This window comes from Drosophila montana, unplaced genomic scaffold (genome assembly GCF_035044405.1).
Source record: "Drosophila montana isolate Dmon_TW-CO22-7 unplaced genomic scaffold, ASM3504440v1 contig_3733_1, whole genome shotgun sequence".
NCBI lineage: Eukaryota > Metazoa > Arthropoda > Insecta > Diptera > Drosophilidae > Drosophila > Drosophila montana.
The window spans coordinates 10,321,447-10,348,380 of NW_026998620.1; the positions used below are offsets into that span (position 1 = coordinate 10,321,447).

A 26,934-nucleotide genomic window follows, 5' to 3' on the forward strand; every position below is an offset into this window, starting at 1 on the left:
TAGTACCTGTTATCGACTATAAAATTAAATATGGCGTCGTCGTGCTAAACTGCCTTTGGCTCTGGCTCTTTAACGAAAACTTTTTTGTAAAAACATTTATCATATTTATTCGTATACGTTGTGCGCTGTTAATCGTTTGAACGGGCGTGTGCTGTTTTTGCAGTTCGGTGCAACGTGCCGCCATAATCTTAGCCTTTTAAGTTAGACAAGACGAAGTGCCGAGTGCAAAAACAACGGAGAGGAAACGACGTCGACAAAATGAAAATGCATTTGTGAATTTTCGCCCCAACACTTGACTCAACATACACACAGACACACACGCACATAAGCCCAACGAACCTCAGCAAAGGATAGGAAAAAGCACGCGGCCAGCATAGGCCATAACGAAGGCCTTGGATACGAAGTAGCAGCAGAAGAAGCACCCAACACCAACAGAACACAATGGCGCTAGTGACAGTGCAGCGCTCGCCAAGTGTGGCGGGCTCATGCTCGAATTCGGTGAGTTGTATGAATTTATATATAAATTGTTATGTCTATGCAGTTAATGTGAAGTAGGAAGTGGGCGCAACGGGCGGCCTGCAAAATATGTGAGTTGCCCCATTTCTATGTAAGGTGCAATTTTACAGCTGCAACCAGCTACGCATTTGTTTATTTGTTTGTATGTGTTGTGTGTGCTGTAATCAAGCACTCACTCGCTCGCTCGCGCTCTCTCACTCTCTCTATGATTTTGCTTTGTTTTGGTTACGCGTTGCTAATGTAGCTCATTTGAGTTGGGTGGTGTGTGTGTGTGTGCGCGTGCTATGGCCACCGCCTATAAACACTTCCTGTGCGTGTTCCGTGCTCGTCAGTGATCCTTTTGTTGTGTATACGTGTGCTTCTTGCCCATATGGCCAATTTATTTAAATGCGAATATCATCAAAGGCGCTCCAGTCTCGCTCTACGCGCCGCTCTCTGACTGTTTGTCTTGTTGTGGGCGTTTTGTCAGCGTCATCATCAGTCGCGCCACAATTCGCGCATCTGTTTGTTGTTTGATGTGGTAGTTGTTGTTGTTGATTATATATCCAATACCTATTGAAAATGGGTGAAAAAAGGGTATAATTGTTTTGAGCTAATATATTTAGCAGTCGGTTTGCTTCAGACACTTTGAGAACTAGATAGTGCGGGAACCATTATGGCTGGATATTTAAAATTTAAAATATAATATTCCTCTGTACCAAACTTCTTATGGGATGTTTTTAATTATTAACAACTCCTCTCTTATCAGCCTTGGGTTTTTGAGCATATATCGTAAAATATAAGAGGTATAGAGATAGGCTCTCGTCAGGTTTTCGAATGTATACTATGGCAGATCGAATCTGATTACAGGGTATCTATTAATTGGCAACCGTCGACTAGAGTGCTCTTTCCTCTTGTTGTTATTTATTGTTGTAACTCAAGCAAATCCGAGCAGACGTCGCGACGTCGCAGCTGCCGCACCATGTCTCGCGCGCTCTCTTCCATTTTCAATAAATTGAAAATTTTGCATTGCCTTATTTGTAGTTTTGTCAACGTCGCTCTGTGATTTTTCTTGCTGGTTCCGTTAGCGCAACGACGGCAACGTCCTCGCCCCCCCAAAAATAGTTCTCAAGACCTTGGCTACGGCCTGCCCTTGGAATTTTTATTCATTAGACAATATTGTAAACATAAGCTACCCACCATGTAGGTGGCGACGCTCGCCTGCTCTCCGCTTCTCTCTCTCTCTCTCTCTCTCTCTCTCTCTCTCTCTCTCACTGCAAAGCAATTCATCATCAAAAGTTTGTTTGGTTACGAATTTCACTTAACTCCAAAAATGTCAGAATCAGATATTATATTTTGTATACACCGTTGGGTGAGTCTGAGTCACTTCGCTGCAATCGCAATTCGCGGAAGAAGTGAAAGAAATTGAATAAGGAAATAAACAACATATGGAATTTATTTACAGGATGGCGAGGCTGATGACGATGAGGGCAACAGTAACAATAAAAGCGAAAGGAGTGAATGCTATTTTGCTGGCAAAGGCACCGCTCTGGTGTTGGCACTCAAGGACATACCGCAACGCGCGGAGCGTCGCCTTAGCACTGACTCGACGCGATCCAGCAATAGTACGCAAAGCAATAACTCGGACATACAGCTGCATTTACAGTCCATGTTCTATTTACTGCAACGTGAGGACACCTTGAAAATGGTGAGTACAATGAATATCTATTTATTGGACTATCAATTGCTCATACAGCTCTTATCTTTACAGGCTGTCAAACTGGAGTCGCAGCGTTCGAATCGTACTCGCTACCTTGTGATTGCCTCGCGGAGCTGTTGCCGCACGGCGGCTAGTAGTGAGCGACGCACTAAAATCATGCGTCATAATTCTGTTAAGTCGACGGCTAGCGCAACGCCAGCACCGCCCGGAACACCTGTTGCGCAACGCCAGCTATCCGTGGATAGCCACAAGACACAGCAACTCGCTCAAGAGGAAACGGCGAAGCGTCTAGCTATTAACGCCAATCGTCAAAGCCTAAAATGTGATGTCGATGGTCGGGATACGGCAATTGCTGGCGCCGGCGACAGCAACAAGAATACCTCGGGCATGGAGGAATCATGTCTGCTGGGCATTGATTGCAACGAGCGGACGACCATTGGCCTAGTCGTGCCCATACTCGCGGATACCACAATTCACCTGGACGGCGACGGGTGGGTGTTGAATTAACTCTCCCAATTTTGTCATTTAACTTAATCTTATTCAATTTTTGCAGTGGTTTTAGCGTCGCCGTCTACGAGAAGACCCACATATTTAAGCCCGTATCGGTGCAAGCTATGTGGTAAGCTATTTTCTCAAAGAACTCTAAATGCGCATATATTTCATTCATTCTTTGGTCTTATAATTATAGGTCAGCGCTGCAAACGCTGCACAAAGTGTCTCGAAAGGCTCGTGAAAACAATTTCTATCCAAGCGGACCATCGCACGATTGGCTATCCATCTACGAAAGTCGCATAGAGTCGGATCAGTCGTGTTTAAACGAATGGAATGCCATGGATGCCCTCGAGAGTCGGCGCCCGCCCTCACCAGATGCCATAAGAAACAAGTAGGAAACTAAACTAAACTTGTGCCAGTTGCCAGCAGATTTAACTGCTTTGCGAATCGTTATAAAATTTTGTACAGAACATGATCATAGATTATGTTTTAAATCTGTGCCTCTGTTGTTTGCAGGCCAACCGCCAAGGAGGAAACTGAAAGTGTCATTAAAATGAAGCTCAAAGCAATCATGATGTCGGTGGATTTGGATGAAGTTACCTCCAAGTATATACGCGGTCGCCTAGAAGATTTATTAGATATGGATCTGGGCGAGTACAAGTCATTTATTGATGCCGAAATGCTGCGTATATTGGGTCAAATGGATGCGCCCACTGAAATATTTGAGCACGTCTATTTGGGCTCGGAATGGAATGCTAGCAATTTGGAGGAGTTGCAAAAGAATGGGTAAGTTCAAAAAGTAAACCAAGTTTGTTAATGCTGAAGCCAGCGAATATATATATTTATTTTCCACACAGTGTTCGACACATTCTGAACGTGACCCGCGAGATTGATAACTTCTTTCCGGGCACCTTTGAGTACTTCAATGTACGCGTCTATGACGATGAGAAAACGAATCTTCTTAAGTACTGGGATGACACATTTCGCTATATAACTCGCGCCAAGACCGAAGGTTCCAAGGTGCTGGTGCACTGTAAAATGGGTGTAAGTCGATCTGCTTCTGTGGTCATTGCTTATGCAATGAAGGCATACAAATGGGAGTTCCAGCGCGCCCTGGAGCATGTAAAGAAGCGTCGTAACTGCATTAAGCCGAACAAGAATTTTCTCAATCAGTTGGAAACGTACAGCGGAATGCTGGATGCAATGAAGAATAAGGAGAAGCTGCAGCGTAGCAAGAGTGAGACCAATCTGAAAAGCACAAAGGACGCACGCCTTCTACCGGGCAGTGAGCCAACGCCACTGATACAGGCGCTCAATCAGGCCAAATCGAAATCAACTGGCGAGTCGGCCGCTGAGCAACAGGACAGCAGCGATCGTGGCCAGTATCGTCGCAGCAGCGCACAAAAACAGCGTCGCATGATGCGTCGCTCGAGCAGCACATCGCCCAAAACACAATGTGCCGTTGAAGTGATCAAGCAGCAAAGCCAATCTATGGAGAATCTAACGCCAGAACGTAGCGTGGCGGAGGAGCCGAAAAACATGCGTTTTCCAGGCAGTAATGGCGAAAACTATAGCGTCACCCAGAATCAGGTGCTGCACATACAGAAGAACACGCCCTTGTCAGTTCGTACGCGTGTCCATGATCTCGAGGCTCATCAGGAGCCACCGCGTCCCAGTCTGCTGTCGCAGGCCCCAGCCCAGACGCAGCCAGCGCAATCACAAGGACCTGTGTGGACCTCACTGTCCAAGCTGATTACGCAAACATCTTTTTCGCGTCGCGATTCCAGTACTTCGGAAGTATTCACCTCGACTGTGGGGCAGGCGGATGAGCGGGAGAAACGTCATCGACGCAAAACGCAATCCTGGACGGAATCGTTTGGACCCAGCGGTGGGATCATTCTTGACGCAGTGCCCCAGCAGTCAAATGTAACACCTAGTGCCGTACTTCGCACGCGCGGTCCGCGACAGCGCGAGCTGCCCTCACGCCATGCCAGCTGGGGATCAGGCGACAATCGCAGCAGCTTGCCGCTGCGTACAAGTTCCTGCAGCTACTATGACAGCAATCGCAACACCACAGCCATTTTCGAGGGTGAAATTCAGGATCTGAAGCGCAGTAGCAGCAGCACCACTACGAGCAACTGCAATGCAAGCGAATCGCAGCTGGGCACAGTAAAGCGCACCAAACAGAAATTGGAGGAGAACACGACACTCAAGAAACGCTGCCAGGAGAACGAGCTGGATGATCTAGACGCGGCGGCAGCGGTGGCGGTGGCGGGTGAAAAGAAATGTGCCAATCTGTTTCGCAGCGCTTCCTCGGCGAGCACTACGCGCCAGCGCCAGCCATTGCGCTGCAACAGCGAGGAGCTCATGCACACAAGCGATATCGAGAACAAGAACACAGCAGCCGATCTAGTAGTGGTAATGCGCACTCAAAGCCTTGCTGTGGCCGAAGATCAGCGGATTTCGGGCAATGTGCAAATACTCAAGCAAAACTTTGAAGCCAAAGCGGTAGTGGTGGGTGTGCCGGGCATTGGCAGCACAGCTGCCGGCGCTAATGTTACTGCAACTGTTCCAATCAAAAAAGCGACACATCAATCACTGCCCTCTTCACCGGTTGCTCAGCATGCGGATCATGTGTTGGTGGACAATGTGGCTGCAAATACAACGACGGCCAAGTCGTCGTCCAGCACATCGGCCAACTCGTCCGACTCCAGCGTAAGCGAAACTTGTGATCGTAATGTAAAAGGTCTAGTGCATAAATATCAAAACACTTCCTATAGTAACAATCCTGCTGCGGCAACGCCAATAACCACAACACTGCCGCCACCCACCAACAACATAACCACCAATACCACCACCGCAACCATCAGCGGCACCATAAGCGTCCCTAGTTTGAGGCAACGCCCTCGCTCCTACTACGATCGATCGCTGTCAAACAGAGCACACGATTACAGCGAGAATCGACCACCGCCCGCACCTGCCCGACACAATGCCACTAATCTAAACCAGCTGCAACAGAATCAGCACAACACCATAGCTCATCTGCAACAATCTGAGCAGCAACAACAAGTGCAACATCGCCGTCTAGCGCAGCATGGAAAGACCCATCCACTCACTAGGCTAAGTTTACCAAAGCAAAGCTTCAACACCGCTGCATACAATACAATGTAAAGGAATGCTCTTTCTTACTACACACAATTTCTCTCTCTCGCTCTCTCTCTCTCACTCTCTCGCGGACACACACACACACGCATACACACACACACACACACACAGACACCGACACCCATTTTGACACAGAACTCATAAAAATAGTAACTAAGCAGTCCTAAAGCCATTATTATTTTTGCTTTTCAGCTCGACACTTGCCTATTATTTGTATTTATTTTATGTATTTTTGCTTTTATTCACTGTTCACGTTGCGTTACATTTGTAACTCTCTCGCCCACGCGCCCCCCTTCTCTCACTCACTGTCTGTCTCTATACATATATCTCTTTAAAGCTCTGTACAATCCATCCATTAAATTGTTTATTTGTGAAGCGTTTGTTTTAGTGATCCTATCCACAGAACCCACATCCATTTCAACATCCAATACCTAAATGTTTTGTGAAAAGTGCCGTCAGGGACGAAAAAAAAACAAAAACAAACTATGAAAATGAAACTGTATTTTGTATTTTTAAATTACTTGTAACTATATACATATATTTATTTTATATTATGCAAGAACTGCCTACGAATAAATGATTTATTGTATATATATGTATGTATGTGTATACACATATGTATTTCATGTGGTGACTTGTGTTTGTTCATTCGTTCGCTTCTGACTCCACCTGTGCCTGTGCCCGTTAGCTGACTCAGTCGCATTATATTTGTCTGTCTGTATGTGTTTGTATGTATTTATTATGTTTGTCGTCCAATGAACTTTGCCATCAGCTTTTACGACCAAGTTTGTATTTGCAGCCTTTACCGCATGATAGCCACCTTTCGCTACTCCTGGGCCGAGTGTAAGAAGTGAGCCACCGAACCTTGATGTCACCCCACCTATGTTCTTTTAATGAACTATCCCCGAAACATATTTAATTAATTAATTTATAAAATTTGATATGTCAATTAACTCGCGATACCAATATTAATAACTATATTTATTTTATTGCCACCAAGCGAAGTGAGTCATTGTGGGTATGTGTGTGTGTCAGCCACATGCAGCTGCGAGGGGCAGTCGTAAAAGCCAACTTCGAATTAATCAACAGGCCCACGGCACATATTGAGTCGTAATTTTAAAATGTATCAGATTACTCAGGTATACTTAGCGTCATCGCTCACTGAGTTTGAAAATAAATTGCACAACTGTTGGCTGTTTTCAATTATCGTTAACAAAATTACACCTAGATTTAATATTATTTGCATGTACAAAGAACATACAATTTAAATTGCCGCGGTTCTGGCGAAAGTTTTGGTGTATGTGTGTAGTATTTTCTTAAGAACAGTTGGCAGCACTAGCTGTTTATAGTATTTAAAAAAATAAGAAAAGAAACTGAAAACTCAATGCTGTAATGAGCTTGAACACACTGCTTACATCGTAAACATATTGTCAATAAAAAATTAATTTATTAAGTAAGCATTTTAATTAACCAAACAAATAACATGCATTTAGTTAAAAAAGAAGTATATTTGCAGTTGCTAGATTCGGTCACACTACAAATATCTCACACAACACAGCCACACACATACACCAATACACACGCACACCAATGCGCACTTGACTTCCACAGTTTCTTTATTTTGTGCAGAAAAAAAAGTACTTAGTATTGCCGCTAAAGTAACGAAATTTATTGTGTACGCGATTACGAATGCTGCCAAAGTGTAATTAATAATGCCAGCAGCTGCTACAAACAGCAGCTAATTAAATATTTTGTTACGGACTTGGATTTGGAGTTGTTGTCATACCCATCCCCTCCGTTACGATTGTACGTGGCGTTTGCGAAACCGAATCTGAGTCTGAATCGGTCAACAAGCGGTCGAGGTCGTAGGCAAGCGAGTGTTAATAGATTTGTATTGTCACGGTGGGCACAAGCACGGCAGCGGGGCAGACCGATTGTGAGCATGGCGGACGCTGCGGCAAAGCCAGCGGCCGAAAAGGGCGGGGGCGATCCCCAAATGAAGGGCTGGCTGCTAAAGTGGACCAACTACATCAAGGGCTACCAGCGTCGCTGGTTTGTGCTATCCAAGGGTGTGCTGAGCTACTACCGCAACCAATCGGAGATCAATCACACATGCCGCGGTACGATATCGCTCCATGGTGCGCTCATACACACCGTGGATTCGTGCACGTTTGTCATCTCAAACGGCGGCACACAAACCTTCCACATCAAAGCGGCCAATGAGGTCGAGCGGCAGTCGTGGGTGACATCGTTGGAGCTGGCCAAAGTGAAGGCCATACGGGCCATCGAGAGCGAAGAGGAGGAGGCCGAGGAGACGGCGCAGGTGGTGCCCAGTCAGGAGATCAACACTGTGGTGCGCGACCTCACCGAACGCCTGGAGAACATGCGCACATGCTACGATCTGATAACCAAGCACGGCGCAGCACTTCAGCGAGCACTAAACGATCTGGAATCAAATGAGGAGGAATCGCTGGCGAGTCGTACAAAGATTGTCAACGAGCGCGCCACACTCTTCAGGATCACATCAAATGCAATGATCAATGCGGGCAACGACTATCTGCGATCGGCTGAATCGCAGGGCCACAAATGGTCCAAGATGTTACACCATGAGCGCGAGCAGCGCCAGCGACTGGAAGAGATCATTGAGCAGATGGCCAAGCAGCAGTCGCAAATGGAGCAGGCTGCCGTGCTAGTGCGCCGCAACAAGCCGCTGCCGTTGGCATCGTCCAGCACAACCATGTCTATAAACTCAGGGCCCCCCGGCACGAATTTAACCTCAGACGACGAGACCGAATTTTTCGATGCCGAGGAATACGGATACGGCCGAACAGGCGAATCGCCAATAGACGGCACGTTCATACTGAAGCTTAACAAGCGACGCAGCAGTTCCGAGGATCACGTCGGCTCGGAGGGCCAGACAGGCAGCTCATCGGAAAGCGACGAGCAGAAGCGCACCATTAAAACCGTACAGCAAGTGTGTCTTATCAGCGCGGTACGCGTGGCCTCCGGTGACGACGACGAGGCAGACAAAGTTGATCGCGTCGCGAACGCTAACCCAGATGATTTACCAAGTAACAGTTCGAGGGCGAGCGGGGGTAGCAAGAAGCTGCTGCCGGCCAGGAATCGGCGCACGAGTGTGCCGGACAAGCCTAACTATCCGCTTAGCCTTTGGTCAATCATGAAAAACTGCATTGGCAAGGATCTGTCCAAAATACCTATGCCCGTTAATTTCAACGAGCCGCTCTCCTTGCTACAGCGCCTGGTCGAGGATTATGAGTATGCCGAAATACTGGATCATGCTGCATCGTGCACCGATGAGAGCGAACAGTTGGCCTATTTGGCGGCCTTTACGGTATCCGCATATGGCACGACAGCGATTCGCACTGGCAAACCATTTAATCCATTGTTGGGTGAGACATACGAATGTGACCGCACGGACGATCTAGGCTGGCGCTGCTTGGCTGAACAGGTTTCACATCATCCGCCCGTAGCTGCTCTGCACTGTGAGGGAAAGGATTGGGTATGCTGGCAGGAGTTTTCCATGACGAGCAAGTTCCGCGGCAAATATTTGCAGGTAAGTTTGCCTCATAGTTGACCAAAAAAAGTTATCCATCCGTTTTTTTTTAGGTTAATCCGCTTGGCGGGGCATACGTTTTGTTCCCCAAAAGTGGCAATCGCTACTCCTGGCACAAAGTGACAACCACTGTGAATAACATTATCGTCGGCAAGCTCTGGGTGGATCAGCACGGAACGATGGAGATAGAGGGCACCAATGCAGCGCATGGAAACAAGTGCATCCTAAACTATATACCCTACTCCTATTTCAGCCGTGAGGTACAGCGCAGCGTGAAAGGCGTGGTAGTCAATCGCAATAAGGAGGCTAAGTGGGTGGTACGAGGTACCTGGGACGACAAAATCGAAATAGCACCCGTCTTGCACACCAGCGGCACAGCGGAGGGTCCTACCTACACCACTGGCGAGTACAAGGTTGCATGGAAGCGTCGCCCGGCTCCACCCGAGTCGGAAAAGTATTACAACTTCACCACATTTGCCTGTCAGCTTAACGAGCCGGAAGAAGGTGTAGCGCCCACGGACTCGCGTCTTCGTCCCGATCAGCGACTTATGGAGGAAGGTGCATGGGAGGAAAGCAACAAGGAGAAAGTGCGCCTTGAAGAGAAACAGCGAACGGCGCGAAGAGAACGTGAAACTGAGGCCGAACAGGCTGCTGCCGAGGGACGACCCTACCCGGTGTACGAGCCCATGTGGTTCAAGCGTGAAAAGGAAGAGGGTAGCGATAATTTTGTGCACGTCTGCAAGAACACATACTGGGAGGCCAAGGCGGCTCAAAACTGGAGCGGCTGTCCAGATATCTACTAATAGCTGAACTCTATGTGAATTATTTCAATACGCAAGCCTCGAAACTTCGCTCTCAACCCCTAAACAAAAAAAAAAAAACAAAAAACAAAAAAAGAAACAACTCCCCAAGACACTCACAGTCAAGCATAAATAACTTTTACTGAACTATAAACTAATCGATGTAATAACATTTTTTCAACTACTTAGTGCATATATAAATTAATTACTGTAAAGTAGCTGCAAATGTTGGAACTGAAATGTTTTTATGGCAAGTTAATCTCAAAATCGCATCGCATTGATTGCGTTTATCAAATTGTATTTTGTTCGGTTTTTTATTTAATCTTTGCTTTAATCAGTTAATTACTTATGGCACATAGACCTTACCATCCAAAAATTAAACATACATATACATACATATATCTAATCTATATACATATGTAGACATGTGCAAGTGAAAAGCGAACCAGCTTTTCACTCTAAAGAATAACAACAATAACAAGAAGAAGAAGAAGAAGAAGGAGACACACGAGACGAGTTTTCCGGTAGCCGAAAATTGTTTTTGCCTTTGTTGTGTATATATATAAATATATAAAAGAAAATGAAAAAGAAAAAGGTTCTAAACAATGCAACGAGAATATGTTAAATGTTATATATTTATGCAATTTATTATTAAAGTATTATTTTAAATAAAGCAAAAATTATGTGGTTAAACAATGAGCCTGAACATACGAGAATACCCGTTAACAAATCCTAACCTACGGTTCAACCACTCCTCAACTACAAAAAAAAAAACACCAGTGGCACCACCTTGCTCAGCGTCCGCGATAATGCACTATCTACTGACTCAGTGTCCAAAACTGAGGCCTTATCTAGCTGACTAGCAAAATGTTCGGGAGATAAGAGCTGAATGTGGTCTCGATGCCAACCGGGGAGTCGTCGTTTGTCAATTGTATTCAGTTATTCGCAAGGTATTGAATATGTCTGGCGAACGAGCGCAGCACAGACAGCGTCGGAACAGCTCGAACATGAGCACGGACTGCGCCATCGAGACCTCCACTGGGAACAAATTAAGATCTTCGCAAAAGTCACGCAGACGGGGTCGTCCATCCAGTCATGCTGCAATTGAAGGCAACCCGGAGATGAAGGGCTGGCTGCTGAAGTGGACTAATTACGTGAAGGGTTATCAGCGACGCTGGTTTGTGCTCTCCAACGGTGTACTCAGCTACTATCTCGATCAGTCTGAGGTTCATCAAACCTCGCGCGGCACGATAGCGCTCAAAGCTGCCGTCATCGAAAACGTGGACCATTGCACCTTTGCCATTTCCGATGGCAGCCAACAACCCTTTCGCATCAAAGCCGGAAGTGAGGTGGAACGAAAAAGATGGATTGCATCATTGGAGCTGGCCAAAACCACGGCCACACCAGCGAATGAAATCGTTTATCCACCTTCAACGGGTGGCCTCAACGAGGCCAGCGAGAAGCAGATGCCGATCAGGTGTCGGCGCACGCGTGTGCCGGAGAAGCCCAACTATCCGCTCAACCTGTGGACACTGATGAAGAACTGCATTGGCAAGGATCTGTCCAAAATACCTATGCCCGTCAATTTCAACGAGCCGATATCCATGCTACAGCGCCTGGTCGAGGATTACGAGTATTCGGAAGTGCTGGACACTGCCGCCGCCTGCACTGATGAGTGCGAGCAATTGGCTTATTTGGCGGCCTTTACAGTCTCCGCGTATGCGACGGCAGCGAGTCGCATCAACAAACCCTTTAATCCGTTGCTAGGCGAGACCTATGAATGCGACCGCACGGACGATCTTGGCTGGCGCTGCCTGGCCGAGCAGGTGTCGCATCATCCGCCCGTAGCCGCACTGCACTGCGAGAGCAAGGAGTGGGTTAGCTGGCAAGAGTTCTCCTTGACTAGTAAGTTCCGTGGCAAGTATTTGCAGGTAAGTTTTTTCGCATATGTAGCTGATTCATTTTCGTTACTCACCTTCCATTTTGGCTTGAGCAGGTAAATCCGGTTGGCGGCGCTTACGTTTCGTTCCCCAGCACCGGACGTCGCTATTGCTGGCGTCGTGTGACAACAACTGTGAACAACATTATCGTCGGAAAGCTCTGGGTGGATCTGCACGGAGAAATGGAAATCATTGGCAGCGATGCGGCGCTTGGATACAAGTGCATCCTAAACTATATACCATACTCATACTTCGGCCGTGAGGTGCAGCGCAGCATCAAAGGCGTGGTACTCAATCGCAATAAGGAGGCCAAATGGTTGCTGCGTGGCACCTGGGACGACAAAATCGAAATAGCACCTGTTCTGCACACCAGTGGCACAGCTAAGAGCCCCAGCTATACCACTGGCGAGTACAAGGTTGCCTGGCAGCGTCGGCCAGCTGCACCCGGATCGGAAAAGTTTTACAACTTCCCCACGTTTGCCTGTCAGCTAAACGAGCCGGAGGAAGGTGTAGCGCCCACGGACTCGCGCCTGCGACCCGATCAGCGTTGCATGGAAGAAGGCGCCTGGGACGAAAGCAACCAGGAGAAGTTGCGGCTCGAGGAGAAGCAGCGAGCGGCGCGAAAACAGCGGGAGGCGGAGGAAAAACAAGCGGCGGCGGAAGGACGATCCTATCCAGCATATGAGCCCATGTGGTTCAAGCGCGAGAGAGAGGAGGGTAGCAAAGAATTTGTGCACGTCTCCAAGAATACATATTGGAAGGCCAAGGCGGCCCAAGACTGGAGCGGTTGTCCGAATATTTATTAACAGCTGCGTTATAGACTTTTACAAAAAAAAAAAACAAGAACAATAGGACGGAAAATGCGCAATCAACCCACAATATCTAATCTGCAGACAAAGAACTCGTTTAGTCGTCTTCCGCCAAAAAAGACCTGAGCAATCGAACGAGAAATGTTATAAAATTTACGCAATTTATTGGTTAAGTATGATTTAAATAAAGCAAACTGTTGAGTTGTGGTTGAAACAGTCGTAAAGAGTCATCCATGTACATTCAGTAACACCTGCGGTATCGCCTTCCTCAATGCGCACGATAAGGCGTCGTCTGTTGACTCGGTAATCAGTTAATCCAACGCGACCAATTCGGCACCTCGATTTATTAATGCCAACCATTATCTAAACTAACTACTAACTAATGGTTAACAATAGATAACAGTGAATGCTGGTCACGATGGTAGCCGCAAGGGTGACGCTTTAATTGTGTTCGGTGGTTTGGGAAGTTATGAATATGTCCAATGATTTAAGTAGCGCCTCCACTGACGGATCACGACCTTGGAAGCGACGGAATACTTCCGCCGTGGGCACAGAGCCGCCATAACTGAGGAACGTTTGCTTATAGCGTTTACCCACTGTGGCGTAGTGTTCGTCGTTGCGCTGCTCCGCAAATGAGCTCGAGATGTCGGCGGCAATTAGCTTGGAATACAAATGACTAAAATGTGCCGCCGCCCAGTCGCCGGCGAAAATGTCGGTCATGGAGCAGGGATGTGCGTCTTTCTTGTCGAGCGGCATACAGTGATATACTGGCCAAATTTTGCGGACAATATCCAACCAAAAGGCGCCAGAGCGATGCAATTCAACGTCCAGATCGGCCAAATACAATTCCTGGCACAGATTGTACCCTGACAGCTGCGTTTTCAGCAGGCGCGTCTTTTGGGCAAGCTCAGCATCAATGATCTGATCGTTGGCATAATGACCGGACAAAGTCTGCAGCACTGCAGCGTCGTCCAGGAAGTTGCTCATCACATAACCCGACACTTGCGAGGCATCCCACTCAATGTTGGATAGACCCGCCAGTTCGCTGTAGCCCGCTTGCGTCAGCAGATGCTGTAGCGCCGTGCCAAAGGTCTTGAATACCATTTGCAAATCCTCGAAGCCCAAAAGCGTGGGCTTGCCCTGCGTCGGCTCTGTAAAGTTAAAGATGAGTGCGCAGAGTGGGGTGAGGCCAGCTGTTTTGTTGCTATTGCGTATGCCCACCATCCAGCCATTGTTACGGCCAAATTTATGCTCCTTGGAATAGCAATCCACATAGAAGCCGCCCACGGGCGTTGAACTGTTGCTGGCATCGCCATCGTACACATTAAAGAACTTGACAGCCGGATGCCACACCTCTGTCTTGGGCTGCTCCACAATGCGTATGTTGAAGAGCTTTTCGCTCAGCGTAAAAAGTCCGGAGAGCACGCGCGGCAGGGGAAAGTACTCTCGCAGCTTGTCCTCCACCAGCTGATGCTCGGCGGCAAGCTGTTTGCGTGCCCAGTAGCTAACGTCGTAGGCCTCCAGTTTGTGTTCGGCACCATTTAAACTGGCAAACTTTTGCAACTCCTCAAGTTCTACACTCTGAGCGGGACCCGCAAATTTCAGAAGCTTGGCAAAGATTTGCTTCAGATTATCCACACTGCCAATCATTTTGGTTTGCATGGACATGTCTGCGTAGTTGGTATAGCCCAACAGATTGGCCTGGCGCTTGCGTAAGCCGCGTATCTTCTCCAGATGCGTACTGTTCTCTAGTGCTTTATCCTGTTGCTGAGATGCTTTTAGAGCATTGGCGCGCCACACATTCCAGCGCTGCAGACGATCGGGGCAGTATTTGAGAAAGCCCTCAACAATTGGCGGCTGAAGCGTTATTTTCCATGGACCTTCGAGTGGTTGACTGGGATCCCGGGCGGTGGCCTCGAGCAGCGTTGGCGGAAAGTCGCGAACCAGCTGGAAGTCATTGACCACATGCGCAAATGCGTGCACAGCCATATTAACTTTATTTTTGAAGTTACCACGCTCACGTCCCAGCTGCGTAAGCAATTCCTTGAGACCATCTTGACCGTCCTTGCTCAGCGATAGGCCATTTAATTTGCCCTCGAGTAAAAACTTTTGGCGCATACGTTGCTCAGCTTCACCTGCTTGATCCTCTTGCTGCAGCAGAGCCGTGTACACTGTTTTGTTGCAGAATTTGGCAGCACGTGCATTGCGCGCACGTTCGTGTATGTTCATATAAGACTTGGTGGGTATCAGCGTGCTGTTGCCCAGGTAGAGCGCTTTGGCCACACCCCAGGTGGTCTCCAATGGCGCACTAACTGCATCCAGTTCGCTGTATATATCGGCGCCTTTGAGCTGCTTGCCGCTTTTGATATCCTGCTCAAGCATTTTGATCGACTTCTCCACGGCCGACGCCTGCTGGCCAATGGCGCCCAGACACATCTCGATGGTGATATCGCTAAAAGCCGGCAACCCATTTGGCATAAGTAGTCCCTCGCCCATTTGACCCTCTTCCCCGATTTCGGGCACGCTGCAAGCGGCAAAATGTAATCATTGAACTTGTTCCGCAGCCCGAATCCCAACACTTACAGCACAATATAACCCGGCCGGCACGGGGTAGAGTGTAAGCAGCGTTGCGCTGCATTCGCAAGCGCCGCATGGCGCTGACGTAATATGTTCAACATGTCTTAAATTCGAATTTAAAACTAATTATTTACAATTAGAAAAATGCGTGCGGCCAAATTTTTCGGCAGCCAGCGTTTACACAACACTCACAGCTGTTCTGTTTCCTCACTTCTAAAAGCCGATATATGTTATCGCCCACATTGAGTTCATATTGTACAGTTTTATCTATCTTAGCTGTGAAAGGTTTAATTTTAATGTAATTTACCATTTGTCTGTATCATTTATGCATCAATCAATTTGCAAATTTAAATATCTTGTTGTAGCTGAAATGAAGTGTAAGAAAAAGTGAATTTAAAATCGATGACACACACCAATCACAGCTTTAGTATCAATATCAAAAGTATCGAATATCAAAGTTTGGCGCCAAAAAACATATTTTAAAGTTTCAGTAGCGCTTGTAAGCTACTGTTGTGCGTTTATGTACATACAAGGTAAATTCATAGTAAGTATAGTAGTAATTAGTAGCTAAGTATAAAATAATGGTAAAATGTAAAATCGAGTAGTAGATTAAAACAGATGTAAAGATAATTGAGGATATGCTTAACTTAAACTAACATCCCAAGCCTTTGTATTGACAGCCATTGTGGGTCAAAGGCATGCCATTAAGATTGCTACCAATCTCTTTCTTATCCTCCTGTTCATCTTCCAATGTCGTGGCATTAAACTTCAATTTGACGGCATAGCCAAAGTACCGTTCAAATCCGTTGATGGGCTGCGTGCTGATGGTGACCAAATGTCGGAATTTATAGTGCACCCAATTTCGGTAGTTTATCACTGACTGAGGCACTTTTACAATGCTGGCCAAAATGGATCCACTAGTTTTGGAGGAGTCCAAGTCCACTAGCTTGGACAGCTTCAGAAAGGCCATTTCAAAGCCTTGCTTCACATCAAGTGCTCCAAACGAGCTGCGTCCTATGTCATTTGTCGGCGTGATAGGATCTTCAATGGTCAGCACCGACAACCAGTTGTAATCACCGAAGGTGCTCTGCAGCACACACTTCTCCACGCTGCCACCACTGCCGCGCACAGATATTCCATACTTAAAGTAGTCAAACTTCCGTCCATAAAAGTCCAGGAACTTCAGTAGTAGCTTTCCCAATTTGTTATCATTTTTACACGTCTTTGCTTCGCTTAGAGACTGCTGCTGCAGGAAGCTGATGCACATGAGGGTGACGGCATATGAGGAAATACCCCCTGAGCTGTATACCTCATTCAAGCCTTGCAGCATTAGATATTGCTTTAGAATTATGACCAGCTTGGGAAGCTCTGGAAACTGCTCGATAAACCGCTGAACCAGCTCCGCCGCCTTCACGCCCGTCGTCGTATTAAAAGAAATGTCAAACTTGATTTCCGAAATGCGTTCCGTAAACTTTACAACCGGAACTGAGGCCTTGTCCAGGACATTGACATTGTCGGCAACTCCTCGCGCCATCAGCGCATTTTTCAGTTCGAGCAGCGGTGCACCGTGCCAGTAGAAATTGTTAACTGCAATATCAATATCAGAGATCGGCAGATTTAGGCCGGTGCGAAAGGAGCCAAAAACTTCAATGCAGGCCTCCGGCCAAATGCTGAGCACAACCCTCTCGATTCGGTGCACAGCTTCCATCCGCATTATATATTCCGTTGGCGTCGATACGATGTAGTTGTAAAAATGCTCGATCTCCTGATGGAGTGCGGCTACCCCGCTGCCATATTCAAAGTTCGGCATCATCCAGGGCTCCCGCTGATCTGTGACTTTACTCATCTTGCTGCCTCCTTAAATTGTATAAATTGTAACAAAGGTAGAGTCGTAAATCCACTCTCGTACTATATTTTTGGTAACATTTCCAATTGAAACTTACTCTATGGCAATGGAAGTACGTCGATTCGCAATTCCAATTCGTAATTTGTTTTTTTTTTTTTTTCAATTTCTCTTCAAACCGAATAGCAAGAACAAGACAAATGCCAAAGCCAGCGCCGTTATACAGAGTTGCCACCCAGTTCATTTCGTGCCGAACAATTCACTAGTGTGTGCTCTTCAAACTCGCTTATCACGAAAATGTTAAGACATGATGTAATTGTACCAAACAAACTTAACCATAAAACCTTAATTCTGATAAGAATTGTTACTTTTTTTTGTTGGTTTTTTGAAAAATATTTATGCTAGAAACATTATTAATATACTGCAAAGGCATGTTGTTTACAAACTTTTTTAATTATTTTAGGATGACTGAGTAAAAAATTAATTTACAGCAATATGCACAACCAGAACTCAAAACAATACACATATTGGAGACTATAGTAACTGACCCTTAAGATCAACAAATTGAACTAAGTATGTGGACTATATTAACACCTAAAAAAAATTTCTAAATATGCGCACCACAGCCTGCACCCATCGAGGTACACTTCTCTGGACAATTTCGCGCTCCGCTGTCGTGGACATGTCGTACAAGCGATCCGCCTCATTTTGAAGGCGTTGGCTGAGGTCTTTGTTAGCGGTCACCAGGCAAACTTGCGTCTCCAGGTCACGATTGACCGAGCGCTCGCCAAAGTTTGAGGAACCGATTAGCGTCAAATTGGGCAGTCGAGCCTCGGGTAAATAATACCAAAGTCCCTTCGCATGGTACGTCCAGCCAGGTTTCTCGTACTCAAAGAAATTGACTCGATGATTTTGTTTTCGTCGCACCAAACTCTGATAGAAGCTTTTCGCAATCAGTGTATATGCAGCAGGTATACCGCCGGCGGGTCCTTTGGCGCCTTGGAAACCATTGGCCTACAAAGAAGCAAGATCAAAATATTATGTAAAGTATAAAAACCGAGATGACAGCACTTACATTTGGATGAGCCATGAGAATGCTACACTGCGCCAGACATTTATGCGTGATGGTATCCATGTACTCCTGCGTGAGATTGAAGTAGCCGGTGGCCAGTTTGAGGCGTGAACCAGCAATGCATTTAGAGAGCAGCTGCTTGGTCACCACACTGTCATGGTGTATGCCAATCTGACCCATCTCCAGCAGAGGAAACACCCACGTGTCCGCCTGTGTGTTCTGCTCCCTGAGCTTCAATTGCTGTTGGTACGCTGCCTGAACGAAATTTGTAATACGCTCCTTGGCCAGACGAATGAATTGCTCTTTTGTGCCCTCGTATGGCAGTATGCGCCAGTTACGATGCAGTCCCTCTACCGCATCTGCGCCCACAGCCAGGCTGAACTCCTGCACACGCTCAATCAACTGCGCATAGAAATCTGCAAGCGGTTTGTCCTCAATAAGTATGTACCGATCCTGACGATTTGTAAAGTAGTCGTTGGACAAATTGGCCCCAGATATGATCACTGCATCGTCAAACAAGTACACCTTCATATGCTGTAGTCCCAGTAGTTCGTTCCAGCGCGGCGGCGCCAGTCGTTTAGTCATGCCGCGCAAATCCGGCGTATGGTACAGCGAGAATTGTACCTGTTCGCCAAATTCGCGCACCAGAGGTAGGAGCATGGTCTTGGAGTTGACCGCACCACGTGTGCCGCGCGTAAAGTCCAACAGCACATTTAGGCGCAATGACGACTCCGCCTGCAGGCTATGACGCAACGTCTGCACAAAGGAGCTCTCCAGCTGACCTGTGCCCAGATACAGGCTAGCCAGTACAATGCGTCGTTTGGCCTGAGCGATGCGCTGTATCAGCGTTTGATAGAAGTGTTGAGGCTCGTGTATGACCTGTATCTGATCGCCCCGCAGAGGAAAGCAGGGCGCCAGATTGTGTAACCAGGATAGACTCTCCAGACCGGGTGAGCCCGCAAATCCGCCACACAACAATTGTTGCGGTGCATGCTGAAGGCAACCCAACAGGTCGCTCTGGGTGGCAGGACATAGTTCTTGGGTGAATAGGCGGCGCAGGTACATCATTTTCATTAAGGGCCTTCTGAATATTCGACTCCTCTACTCCTCTACTCTGGCCGTGCCAGCTCCTATTCCAGTGTTCGACCTAGCTGCGATGCTAGTTTCATTCATTGGTTGGATTGAGTATTTAAATAAACTGAACTGGTTTTACGAAATCATATCAAAATTACGTTTACGTGCTGTTGCTGTGCTGGGAATTTGAGATGTATCGATAAATTATTTCTTATCGATTCATACACAGATGTCCGAATCGATTTGCAAAAACCATGGTATTGTAATTGCCAAACAGGCTAATCACACGAAATAACGGTGGTTTAGTATAATCAGTATTGTATCCAATCGAGTATAATACAATCAAATTTAACGTATAGAAAAAGCCTGTTATGTGAACAGCGTAGTTGTTTTAAATATCGATGCTTAAAGCTAAAAAATTAACATATCGATATTTCTGTCGCACACCACTAGCCCAGCCAGCGCAGCGCAACAACAACAAGCAAGGAGAGAAGAAGAATCAAGCAAAAGAAAAGCCAACGAAATCAACTGCGAAAATTTTGGACCTTCTTCCTACACACAGAACTTACGTTTTCCAAATGCTTTTAAATGTGAACGCAAGGGATTAAAAACGGCAAATAGTTGATGTGTGCGTGTGTATGTGTGTGTAGAAAATCAAAGCAAGTTTCAGTACCTCAATAGTGCAACGCAACCAGGTACGAGTGCGTGCAGCAGCAGCAACAACAAAGAGAGCGAGAGCCGACCCGAGCCGTAACTCACTTTGCTTTGGGATTTTCATTTGCTGCCTTTTCTTGCTTTTATTTCTGCTTGAACATTTTGTAGACGAAACGAAATTCAAAGTCAGGTGGCGTGACCTTTCATAACAGCTAACATGTCTTGGACAGAGAAAGTAGATCCGGAGTTGATCTTCACCAAGCAGGAGCGTATTGGCAAGGGCTCCTTTGGTGAGGTCTTCAAAGGCATTGATAATCGCACGCAGCAAGTGGTGGCCATCAAGATCATTGATCTGGAGGAAGCGGAGGATGAGATCGATGATATACAGCAGGAGATCATGGTGCTTTCCCAGTGCGATTCACCGTATGTGACTAAATACTATGGGTCCTTTCTGAAGGGCACCAAACTGTGGATCATTATGGAATACTTGGGCGGTGGCTCCGCATTAGACTTGATGAAAGCGGGCTCTTTTGAGGAGATGCACATTGGCATTATATTGCGCGAGGTGCTCAAGGGTCTCGACTATTTGCACTCAGAACGCAAGCTCCATCGCGACATTAAGGCGGCCAATGTGCTGCTCAGTGAACTGGGAGACGTTAAACTAGCCGATTTTGGAGTAGCTGGCCAGCTTACCAACACGACATCCAAGCGGAACACATTCGTGGGCACACCCTTTTGGATGGCGCCGGAGGTTATCAAGCAGTCCCAGTATGATTCCAAGGCAGACATCTGGTCGCTGGGCATCACGGCCATTGAGCTTGCCAAGGGCGAGCCGCCCAATTCGGAACTGCATCCAATGCGCGTGCTTTTTCTAATACCGAAAAACAATCCGCCCCAATTGACAGGTAACTATACCAAGTCATTTAAGGACTTTGTCGAGGCGTGCCTCAATAAGGATCCCGAAAATCGACCCACGGCCAAGGAGTTGCTCAAGTATCCGTTTATCAAGAAGGCCAAAAAAAATGCCTATCTGATTGACTTAATCGACCGCTTTAAGAAATGGAAACTCTCCAAGGGCGATGAGAGCGAAACCGAGTCGGAGAACTCCGATTCCGACTCGGACGCCAAGCAGAGCGGTGGCGGCGGCAGCAGCCACGACGAACCCTGGATAATGACCGTTAAGGGTTTGCACATCAATAGCGCACCGCGTGCAGGCGTTAACAGCTTCCAGCTGCAGGAGCACGAGTTGACCATGCAGAAACTAATGGCCACCACACACTCGCCCTCGGGCAACTCCAGCGGCAGCAACCAAACCGCTTCGGGCAGCAACAGTAGCAACAGTATTGGAGGCGCCGTCAAAGCCGCGACTGCCGGTGGCGTGGGTAATGCAACTGCAGCGACGGTGGCGTCGGCTGCCAGCGACACGCCAGCGTTGGTTAACAGCAACAGCAACAACAACAACAATAACAACAACAGCAACAACAACAACTTGAGCAGCAAACATGCCACAACTACCATGCTAAATGCGCCATTGAGTGCAGGAGGACTGGCATCAGCTAGCAATGCGTCATCCGGCGCTGGAAGGATGCTGCCTGTCAGCACATCTAACTCGGCGAATGACCTTATGCAGAAACGTGCCAGCTCTAAGACAGAGCTCCGTCAGTCGCGCTCTGTGGCCACATTGGATCAGGTGGAGGAGCGTCGCGCCTCTCTGGGCCTACCTCTTAGCATGGACCAGCATCAACAGCAGCAGCAGCAACAGCGTCGTAGCAACAATCGCGAATCATTCCATGCGACCAGCGTCAACAATGTGAGCAACAGCAGCAGCAGCAGCAGCAACGCTGCCGAACACAACGATTCCTTGGCTTCCAATCAATCCAATCACGGCAAGCTGGCAACCAGTCAGGGACAGCGAATGCTACATCACACGAACAGCGCTTGCCTGAACAACTTGCTCTTCCCAGTGCTGAGCGACATACAGCGAAAGTACAGCAACAGCAGCAAGAATTTGCAGAGCATGCACGGCGTGGGCGTGGGCAGTGACATTGGCGACCTGAAGTCCGTGTTTGAGCTGGCCGAGCGTTCCAGTCCGGGCGTTAGCGATCTGTTCATGAAGGAGTTAATCCATATGTTGATGCCCGGCTATTCGGAGACGCGCATCAATAACATTATGGATCGCGCCATACGTAACCGCAAATAGGCCGTGAAACGGTTAACCAAATTCCAAAACAAAACTTACATAAACATATATATATATATATTCTATATAATACTATACGTGTTAAATAAACCCCGAAAAACAACAACAAACAGCAGCAACAGCCGCAGCAGCAGCGACGGCAACCAACATATTCCGACATAGTGGCCAATGGAGCAAGCAGCGTTAGACTTATGAAAAACGAAAGTTTATATATACTTATGTAGTTGTACATGTACGTATTTCAACTGAGCCATGTGGCAAATGTTTATTCAACAGTTATTTAGGCATACAATATGTATTCGTTTGTTTATCTGCAATATTAATATTATTAATATAATGTAAAACATGCAACTTTAAAATAAAACAAATGCAAAATGTAATCGGAATTTAATTTAGCGCCTTGTGTAGCTATAAATTGTGGTGGTTCGTCGATAACACTAAGTGTAATTGTATTCAATTAATCGGCCAGCTTAGCAGCAAAATGAAAATGTCTTCTGTTAACAAATCATTGACTTAACTGTGAACATATTTAATATATAAACAAAAGTAAAAATGTTGCTTGTCAACAAAAATTAATTTACCGTCCAGCACTACATTGTCCATATGGTGGTGGTCGATAAGGCATTTAAGTATGACAGTTTTTTGTGCAATTGATCTGGCATCTCTCCTCGAAAAAGAAGCTACAGTGCAAACAATTAAAAAAAGTGTAAGCCTGGACTTGGAATTAGATTTATTGCGAAAATGTCGCAAATTTTAGTAGACGAGGAAACCTTAGAAACGCTAACCTATGAGCGTTCGAAAATTTGGTCCAACTTTCTCAAGGTGAGCTCAAAAATACATATACCTAATACATGATCGTCGCCAAAGCATCGAGACTCGGTCTTTTTTTTTTAGCGTTGTGAGGAAAACGAAGAAGGCGAAGAAATTGATCTCAATCAAATCGAGGAACTATATAAAAATCAGGATGAGGAAAGTATTGGCGTTATTGAAGAAGCGGAAGAAGACGATGTGGAGAACGATATAAACAACACAACGGCCTGTATGAGCAAGGCCGAACTTACTCTGATGCTTTGCAGTGGTGATAATAAAGAGATTCTAAATCAAACGCTGCCCATTGTTGAGGAGCATGTGCGCAAATGGAAGGCGGCTGGCTTGGATCGCATACTGAACACTTTTGATGCGCAGAAGATCGAGCAGCATGTGGGGGACTGGTTGCGTCGCCACAATAGTGCCTACGGCGATAAGACGTTGCTGCAAATGTCTCCAGCAAAGACGTACCACAAACGCTACAAAGATCACATCTACTCGCCGGATGTGAGCAATGAAAGCGAAACTGAATCGATGCACTCTGTGGACACAGCCCGCTACATACGCGCCAGTCGCAAGCGCACCGTATCCACTGCCACCAAATGCAGCAGTCCCATGACAACCATCAAAATGTATCGCACGGTGCCACGCAAGCGCGACGAGTTGCGTGCCAAGTACGGCTGTGATGAGTACAATGAGGAGCAGGAGCATCGTCATCACATGCAGGCTCTACGCCATCGTCGGGACCAGATGCATAGGCGCAAGCGTGAGCGCGAGCTGATTTACCATACAAGTCCAAGGCATTATCCGTATAGTGTGGCTGCCAGCTTCCATGGGCAGCAGCGACGCAAGCAGCTGCGCAAGCGACGCGACAGCTCTCCACTTTTTCCATCATCATCCTCCAGCGAAGATGAGCGTGGCCATACCCGCTGCGACTGCAGTGCGTGCGTGAGGCGGGCCTTTTCTAAAACGACCCACCCATATTGTGCCTATCGCAGCTATCACAGTCACAGCCACAGCCTGTATCATCATCAACGACTTGAATTGGGATCGCGCAGCATATTCAAGCGCAGCGTGCATCAGTTACGGCGTCAACATGCCTTCGAGGAGGACTTGCGGCCGCGTTTGTTGGAGAGCGATTGTAATTGTTGCAACAAAGATCGACTCTGCTCAAATGTGGTGCACATTGCCAACAGCTCAACAGAAGAATGGCTGGTCGAGAATAAAAGCAGTCCCGACCCAGTGCAGTCGAACACACCCAGATGCAGCACGCAGGCCTCAACGAGTCGTTCCAAGACACTAAAGCAAACGCTGCAGCCAAAAGTACAAGCGAAAAATAAGCAGATTTGTTTAATTGACGAAGAATCGGAAGAAGACACAGAGGAGGAAGAGTTGGAGAACAAGACAGCCCCCAAAATGCAGCAACTGCCCGAAGCTGAGCCAAAGAAAAAGGCATTAGTAAAATTCTTAAATTTGGATGAAGCAGCCCTAATACCAACTCCCAAAGCTGCATCTGTGAAATCCACCCCTGGGCCAACGCAAAAGCTTGAACCGAATAAAAAAGAGCTGACAAGCCCAACTAGTTTCCCAGAGATGAGCAAAGAATCCCTTGAATCTGACAGCAGTATCGATAAGGACCCATTCGCTAAATCCGACATACCCAAAGCGTCTAGCCAGAAAAAGCAGCCACCAAAATCTGCAAAAAAAGTGACTGCGGTTGAAAACAATGCCAAGAGCAGTAAAGCAAAACGCACGAACAACACTTCCAGAGAAAAAACTGAAAGCACCACCAAGTCAAAGCTTAAGAAAACCAAGCAAGCATCAAATGAAACAAATGATCCCGAATCAGATCTCAAGCGTGCCCTAGCGCTTTCGAAGAAAACATATTTGGAGGAATGCAGAAAACTGAGGCAACAAGCGGATCCAAAAGCAGAGGGTGAAGCCTCAGCATCGCCACAGCTGCCGGAGCAATCGAGCTTCAACAACCACAGCGTGGCATGCAACTCGACGGCTATGTCCAATGATCCGGCCTGTGCACGTGCCCTAAAAAAATCAGCAAAAAAGCTAATTAAAAGTGCAGCCAGCACATCAAAAGAGCTGATTGATCTTTGTTCCTCCGATTCCGCTTCGGCATTTGGCACTTGCTGGAACCAGTCAGATGGTGATGCCGACTGTACTGTGGTAACATCTACAACTGGCTGCGAGCCACCTGCAACCGTCACCAAGACCGCAGCTGTGGCCCAACGTCCAAATATCAAGCTAACAAAAAAAGGAGTTTTACTGTATGCGCCGGCCGACCGGGCGCAGAGCTGCAGCTCGAGCAACTTTACGCTCACCGAGCACAGCCTCTGCCCCATCATTGGACAACGGAAAGCGCGCAAGTTTCTGAAGTATCATGTGGGCAGTCGCAGCTTTGACAGTCGCTACTCGATTTATTATCGTCCCACTGCGAAGCTGGCAGCTATGTTGCGTACCGATGCCAAGTCTGTGGATTATGAGTCTTCCAGTTCCAGTAGCAGCGATGAAGATATTTTTGATCGTGTTCAGCGTTACGGAGAGGTCTACTCTGTGCTGGAGAAAAGCAACGAAGGCGATTGATTCGCCCAATTGTTGGTCTATTGCTAAAAGCAAATCATTGTGTATACTTGATTAATATATTTCATATTTAATGTTAAACAGCTTGTCCTTATCCTTAATTATATTATAATATTTGACGAAAGTTTGTTATATTCAATTTTTATTAAAATTTCGCTATGAACAACAAAAGCACTACTAACATTCCAAATCAAATTAAGGCATTATCAAAAAACTTATCTTTAAATGTTTACTTATAAGAATATATTCCACTCTGCAATGTACGAATGATTTAAAAAAATATTTTCTATTAACACAAACCTAAGTAATAAAAGGCAAAACACAAAGCAATGGCTATTTTTACATTGAAGAAAACAAATTTTATCGAAAATTAATGCACTTAAGAATACATTCAGTTTAGGATGGCCAAAGATGCCATACTTATGGGTTCTTTTCCGCATCGGTTGCAAGTGCCCGGCTAGCTCAGTCGGTAGAGCATGAGACTCTTAATCTCAGGGTCGTGGGTTCGAGCCCCACGTTGGGCGAAAGTACATTTTTGTACTATTTTATTTAAAAAAATTAGTTTTTTAAATAACTTAGGTTAAAAACAATTTAAAAAAATGTGATTTGGCAACTGTGTAGCCAAGGTTCTACCGAGATTTGAACTCGGATCGCTGGATTCAAAGTCCAGAGTGCTAACCATTACACCATAGAACCGTGGTGACGGTGTAGAGCGTAGTGAAATAAATTCCCAATCACAATTTTGTTACAATAAGAAAAGAGGAAAAACTCTTTGGAAATGTTTGGTTTTAGGCATATGTACTTAAAAAATATTACTTTCAATTTAAAAAATTCAAAACAAAAATATGTTTAAAGTGAAAATAACAAACTAAAAAGAAAATTAATCAGGTTCTACCGAGATTTGAACTCGGATCGCTGGATTCAAAGTCCAGAGTGCTAACCATTACACCATAGAACCAGGTTGAAAAGCGGGTGCTAAAACATAATTTTGTTGTTATGGACGATGTTACAGTATTGTAAAATGTCTTTTGGTTAACATTTTATTTGGTACTTACAAATGACGCCTGATATTTTTAGTATTTTTATTGAGCCAAATTTAAATTTTAAATGTAACTGA

The 26,934-nt window shown here is 46.4% G+C and overlaps 8 protein-coding genes and 3 non-coding genes across 15 annotated transcripts; 6 read left to right on the forward strand and 5 right to left on the reverse strand.

The window, feature by feature from the left end:
• Window positions 1-31: 31 nt before the first annotated feature.
• ssh (Protein phosphatase Slingshot) lies at window positions 32-6,871 on the forward strand. Of its 4 annotated transcripts, none has more exons than XM_064695037.1 (8): window positions 32-498; window positions 1,961-2,203; window positions 2,267-2,706; window positions 2,769-2,834; window positions 2,904-3,098; window positions 3,224-3,493; window positions 3,565-5,422; window positions 6,276-6,467. In XM_064695037.1, exons 1-8 carry the CDS (start codon window positions 442-444, stop codon window positions 6,450-6,452), a joined length of 3,306 nt encoding a protein of 1,101 aa, XP_064551107.1. In that variant the 5' UTR covers window positions 32-441; the 3' UTR covers window positions 6,453-6,467. The 4 variants fall into 4 exon arrangements, with proteins under 4 accessions (XP_064551107.1, XP_064551108.1, XP_064551105.1 ...); XM_064695038.1 differs by lacking the exon at window positions 6,276-6,467 and adding an exon at window positions 5,488-5,630; XM_064695035.1 differs by lacking the exon at window positions 6,276-6,467 and adding an exon at window positions 6,672-6,871 and having other exon boundaries at window positions 33-498; window positions 3,565-5,874.
• Window positions 6,872-7,361: 490 nt separating this feature from the next.
• On the forward strand, window positions 7,362-10,388 carry LOC135437174 (oxysterol-binding protein 2-like). Its single transcript, XM_064695040.1, has 2 exons — window positions 7,362-9,446; window positions 9,500-10,388. The coding sequence occupies exons 1-2, from the start codon at window positions 7,815-7,817 to the stop codon at window positions 10,247-10,249; spliced, it is 2,382 nt and encodes a 793-aa protein (XP_064551110.1). The 5' UTR covers window positions 7,362-7,814; the 3' UTR covers window positions 10,250-10,388.
• A 796-nt stretch (window positions 10,389-11,184) lies between these two features.
• Window positions 11,185-13,225, forward strand: LOC135437177 (oxysterol-binding protein 1-like). Its single transcript, XM_064695045.1, has 2 exons — window positions 11,185-12,177; window positions 12,243-13,225. Exons 1-2 carry the CDS (start codon window positions 11,206-11,208, stop codon window positions 12,990-12,992), a joined length of 1,722 nt encoding a protein of 573 aa, XP_064551115.1. The 5' UTR covers window positions 11,185-11,205; the 3' UTR covers window positions 12,993-13,225.
• LOC135437175 (oligopeptidase A) lies at window positions 13,140-15,772 on the reverse strand. Its single transcript, XM_064695043.1, has 2 exons — window positions 15,579-15,772; window positions 13,140-15,519 (listed from the first exon to the last, which is right to left on the reverse strand). The coding sequence occupies exons 1-2, from the start codon at window positions 15,671-15,673 to the stop codon at window positions 13,437-13,439; spliced, it is 2,178 nt and encodes a 725-aa protein (XP_064551113.1). The 5' UTR covers window positions 15,674-15,772; the 3' UTR covers window positions 13,140-13,436.
• A 277-nt stretch (window positions 15,773-16,049) lies between these two features.
• On the reverse strand, window positions 16,050-17,703 carry Trf4-2 (Topoisomerase related function 4-2). 2 transcript variants are annotated; one of them, XM_064695049.1, is made up of 2 exons: window positions 17,516-17,703; window positions 16,050-17,429 (listed from the first exon to the last, which is right to left on the reverse strand). In XM_064695049.1, the coding sequence occupies exon 2, from the start codon at window positions 17,416-17,418 to the stop codon at window positions 16,225-16,227; it is 1,194 nt and encodes a 397-aa protein (XP_064551119.1). In that variant the 5' UTR covers window positions 17,419-17,429; window positions 17,516-17,703; the 3' UTR covers window positions 16,050-16,224. The 2 variants fall into 2 exon arrangements, with proteins under 2 accessions (XP_064551119.1, XP_064551118.1); XM_064695048.1 differs by lacking the exon at window positions 17,516-17,703 and adding an exon at window positions 17,482-17,499.
• Window positions 17,704-17,847: 144 nt separating this feature from the next.
• On the reverse strand, window positions 17,848-19,826 carry PGS1 (Phosphatidylglycerophosphate synthase 1). Its single transcript, XM_064695047.1, has 2 exons — window positions 18,491-19,826; window positions 17,848-18,429 (listed from the first exon to the last, which is right to left on the reverse strand). Exons 1-2 carry the CDS (start codon window positions 19,559-19,561, stop codon window positions 18,010-18,012), a joined length of 1,491 nt encoding a protein of 496 aa, XP_064551117.1. The 5' UTR covers window positions 19,562-19,826; the 3' UTR covers window positions 17,848-18,009.
• Window positions 19,827-19,965: 139 nt separating this feature from the next.
• On the forward strand, window positions 19,966-22,795 carry GckIII (Germinal centre kinase III). Its single transcript, XM_064695044.1, has one exon. The coding sequence runs from the start codon at window positions 20,433-20,435 to the stop codon at window positions 22,413-22,415; it is 1,983 nt and encodes a 660-aa protein (XP_064551114.1). The 5' UTR covers window positions 19,966-20,432; the 3' UTR covers window positions 22,416-22,795.
• Window positions 22,796-22,979: 184 nt separating this feature from the next.
• cal1 (chromosome alignment defect 1) lies at window positions 22,980-26,147 on the forward strand. The gene is made up of 2 exons (XM_064695039.1): window positions 22,980-23,237; window positions 23,310-26,147. Exons 1-2 carry the CDS (start codon window positions 23,157-23,159, stop codon window positions 25,818-25,820), a joined length of 2,592 nt encoding a protein of 863 aa, XP_064551109.1. The 5' UTR covers window positions 22,980-23,156; the 3' UTR covers window positions 25,821-26,147.
• A 121-nt stretch (window positions 26,148-26,268) lies between these two features.
• On the forward strand, window positions 26,269-26,341 carry TRNAK-CUU (transfer RNA lysine (anticodon CUU)). The gene has a single exon. It is a non-coding gene; the product is annotated as a tRNA-Lys (tRNA).
• Window positions 26,342-26,441: 100 nt separating this feature from the next.
• On the reverse strand, window positions 26,442-26,513 carry TRNAQ-UUG (transfer RNA glutamine (anticodon UUG)). Its single transcript has one exon. It is a non-coding gene; the product is annotated as a tRNA-Gln (tRNA).
• A 190-nt stretch (window positions 26,514-26,703) lies between these two features.
• Window positions 26,704-26,775, reverse strand: TRNAQ-UUG (transfer RNA glutamine (anticodon UUG)). The gene has a single exon. It is a non-coding gene; the product is annotated as a tRNA-Gln (tRNA).
• Between the last annotated feature and the right edge of the window lie 159 nt (window positions 26,776-26,934).

Excerpts from the sequence above, each read along its gene's own strand:
- cal1 (XM_064695039.1), top strand. The coding sequence starts at position 23,157 with ATGTCGCAAATTTTAGTAGACGAGGAAACCTTAGAAACGCTAACCTAT. Across the intron at positions 23,238-23,309 it reads TTTGGTCCAACTTTCTCAAG|CGTTGTGAGGAAAACGAAGA; the intron begins GTGAGCTCAAAA and ends TTTTTTTTTTAG.
- LOC135437175 (XM_064695043.1), bottom strand. The coding sequence starts at position 15,673 with ATGTTGAACATATTACGTCAGCGCCATGCGGCGCTTGCGAATGCAGCG. Across the intron at positions 15,520-15,578 it reads CGGCCGGGTTATATTGTGCT|CGTGCCCGAAATCGGGGAAG; the intron begins GTAAGTGTTGGG and ends TGCCGCTTGCAG.
- PGS1 (XM_064695047.1), bottom strand. The coding sequence starts at position 19,561 with ATGAAAATGATGTACCTGCGCCGCCTATTCACCCAAGAACTATGTCCT. Across the intron at positions 18,430-18,490 it reads TTCTCATGGCTCATCCAAAT|GCCAATGGTTTCCAAGGCGC; the intron begins GTAAGTGCTGTC and ends GCTTCTTTGTAG.
- LOC135437177 (XM_064695045.1), top strand. The coding sequence starts at position 11,206 with ATGTCTGGCGAACGAGCGCAGCACAGACAGCGTCGGAACAGCTCGAAC. Across the intron at positions 12,178-12,242 it reads TCCGTGGCAAGTATTTGCAG|GTAAATCCGGTTGGCGGCGC; the intron begins GTAAGTTTTTTC and ends TGGCTTGAGCAG.
- GckIII (XM_064695044.1), top strand. The coding sequence starts at position 20,433 with ATGTCTTGGACAGAGAAAGTAGATCCGGAGTTGATCTTCACCAAGCAG.
- Trf4-2 (XM_064695049.1), bottom strand. The coding sequence starts at position 17,418 with ATGAGTAAAGTCACAGATCAGCGGGAGCCCTGGATGATGCCGAACTTT.
- LOC135437174 (XM_064695040.1), top strand. The coding sequence starts at position 7,815 with ATGGCGGACGCTGCGGCAAAGCCAGCGGCCGAAAAGGGCGGGGGCGAT. Across the intron at positions 9,447-9,499 it reads TCCGCGGCAAATATTTGCAG|GTTAATCCGCTTGGCGGGGC; the intron begins GTAAGTTTGCCT and ends GTTTTTTTTTAG.
- ssh (XM_064695035.1), top strand. The coding sequence starts at position 442 with ATGGCGCTAGTGACAGTGCAGCGCTCGCCAAGTGTGGCGGGCTCATGC. Across the intron at positions 499-1,960 it reads CGGGCTCATGCTCGAATTCG|GATGGCGAGGCTGATGACGA; the intron begins GTGAGTTGTATG and ends ATTTATTTACAG. Across the intron at positions 2,204-2,266 it reads GTGAGGACACCTTGAAAATG|GCTGTCAAACTGGAGTCGCA; the intron begins GTGAGTACAATG and ends TTATCTTTACAG.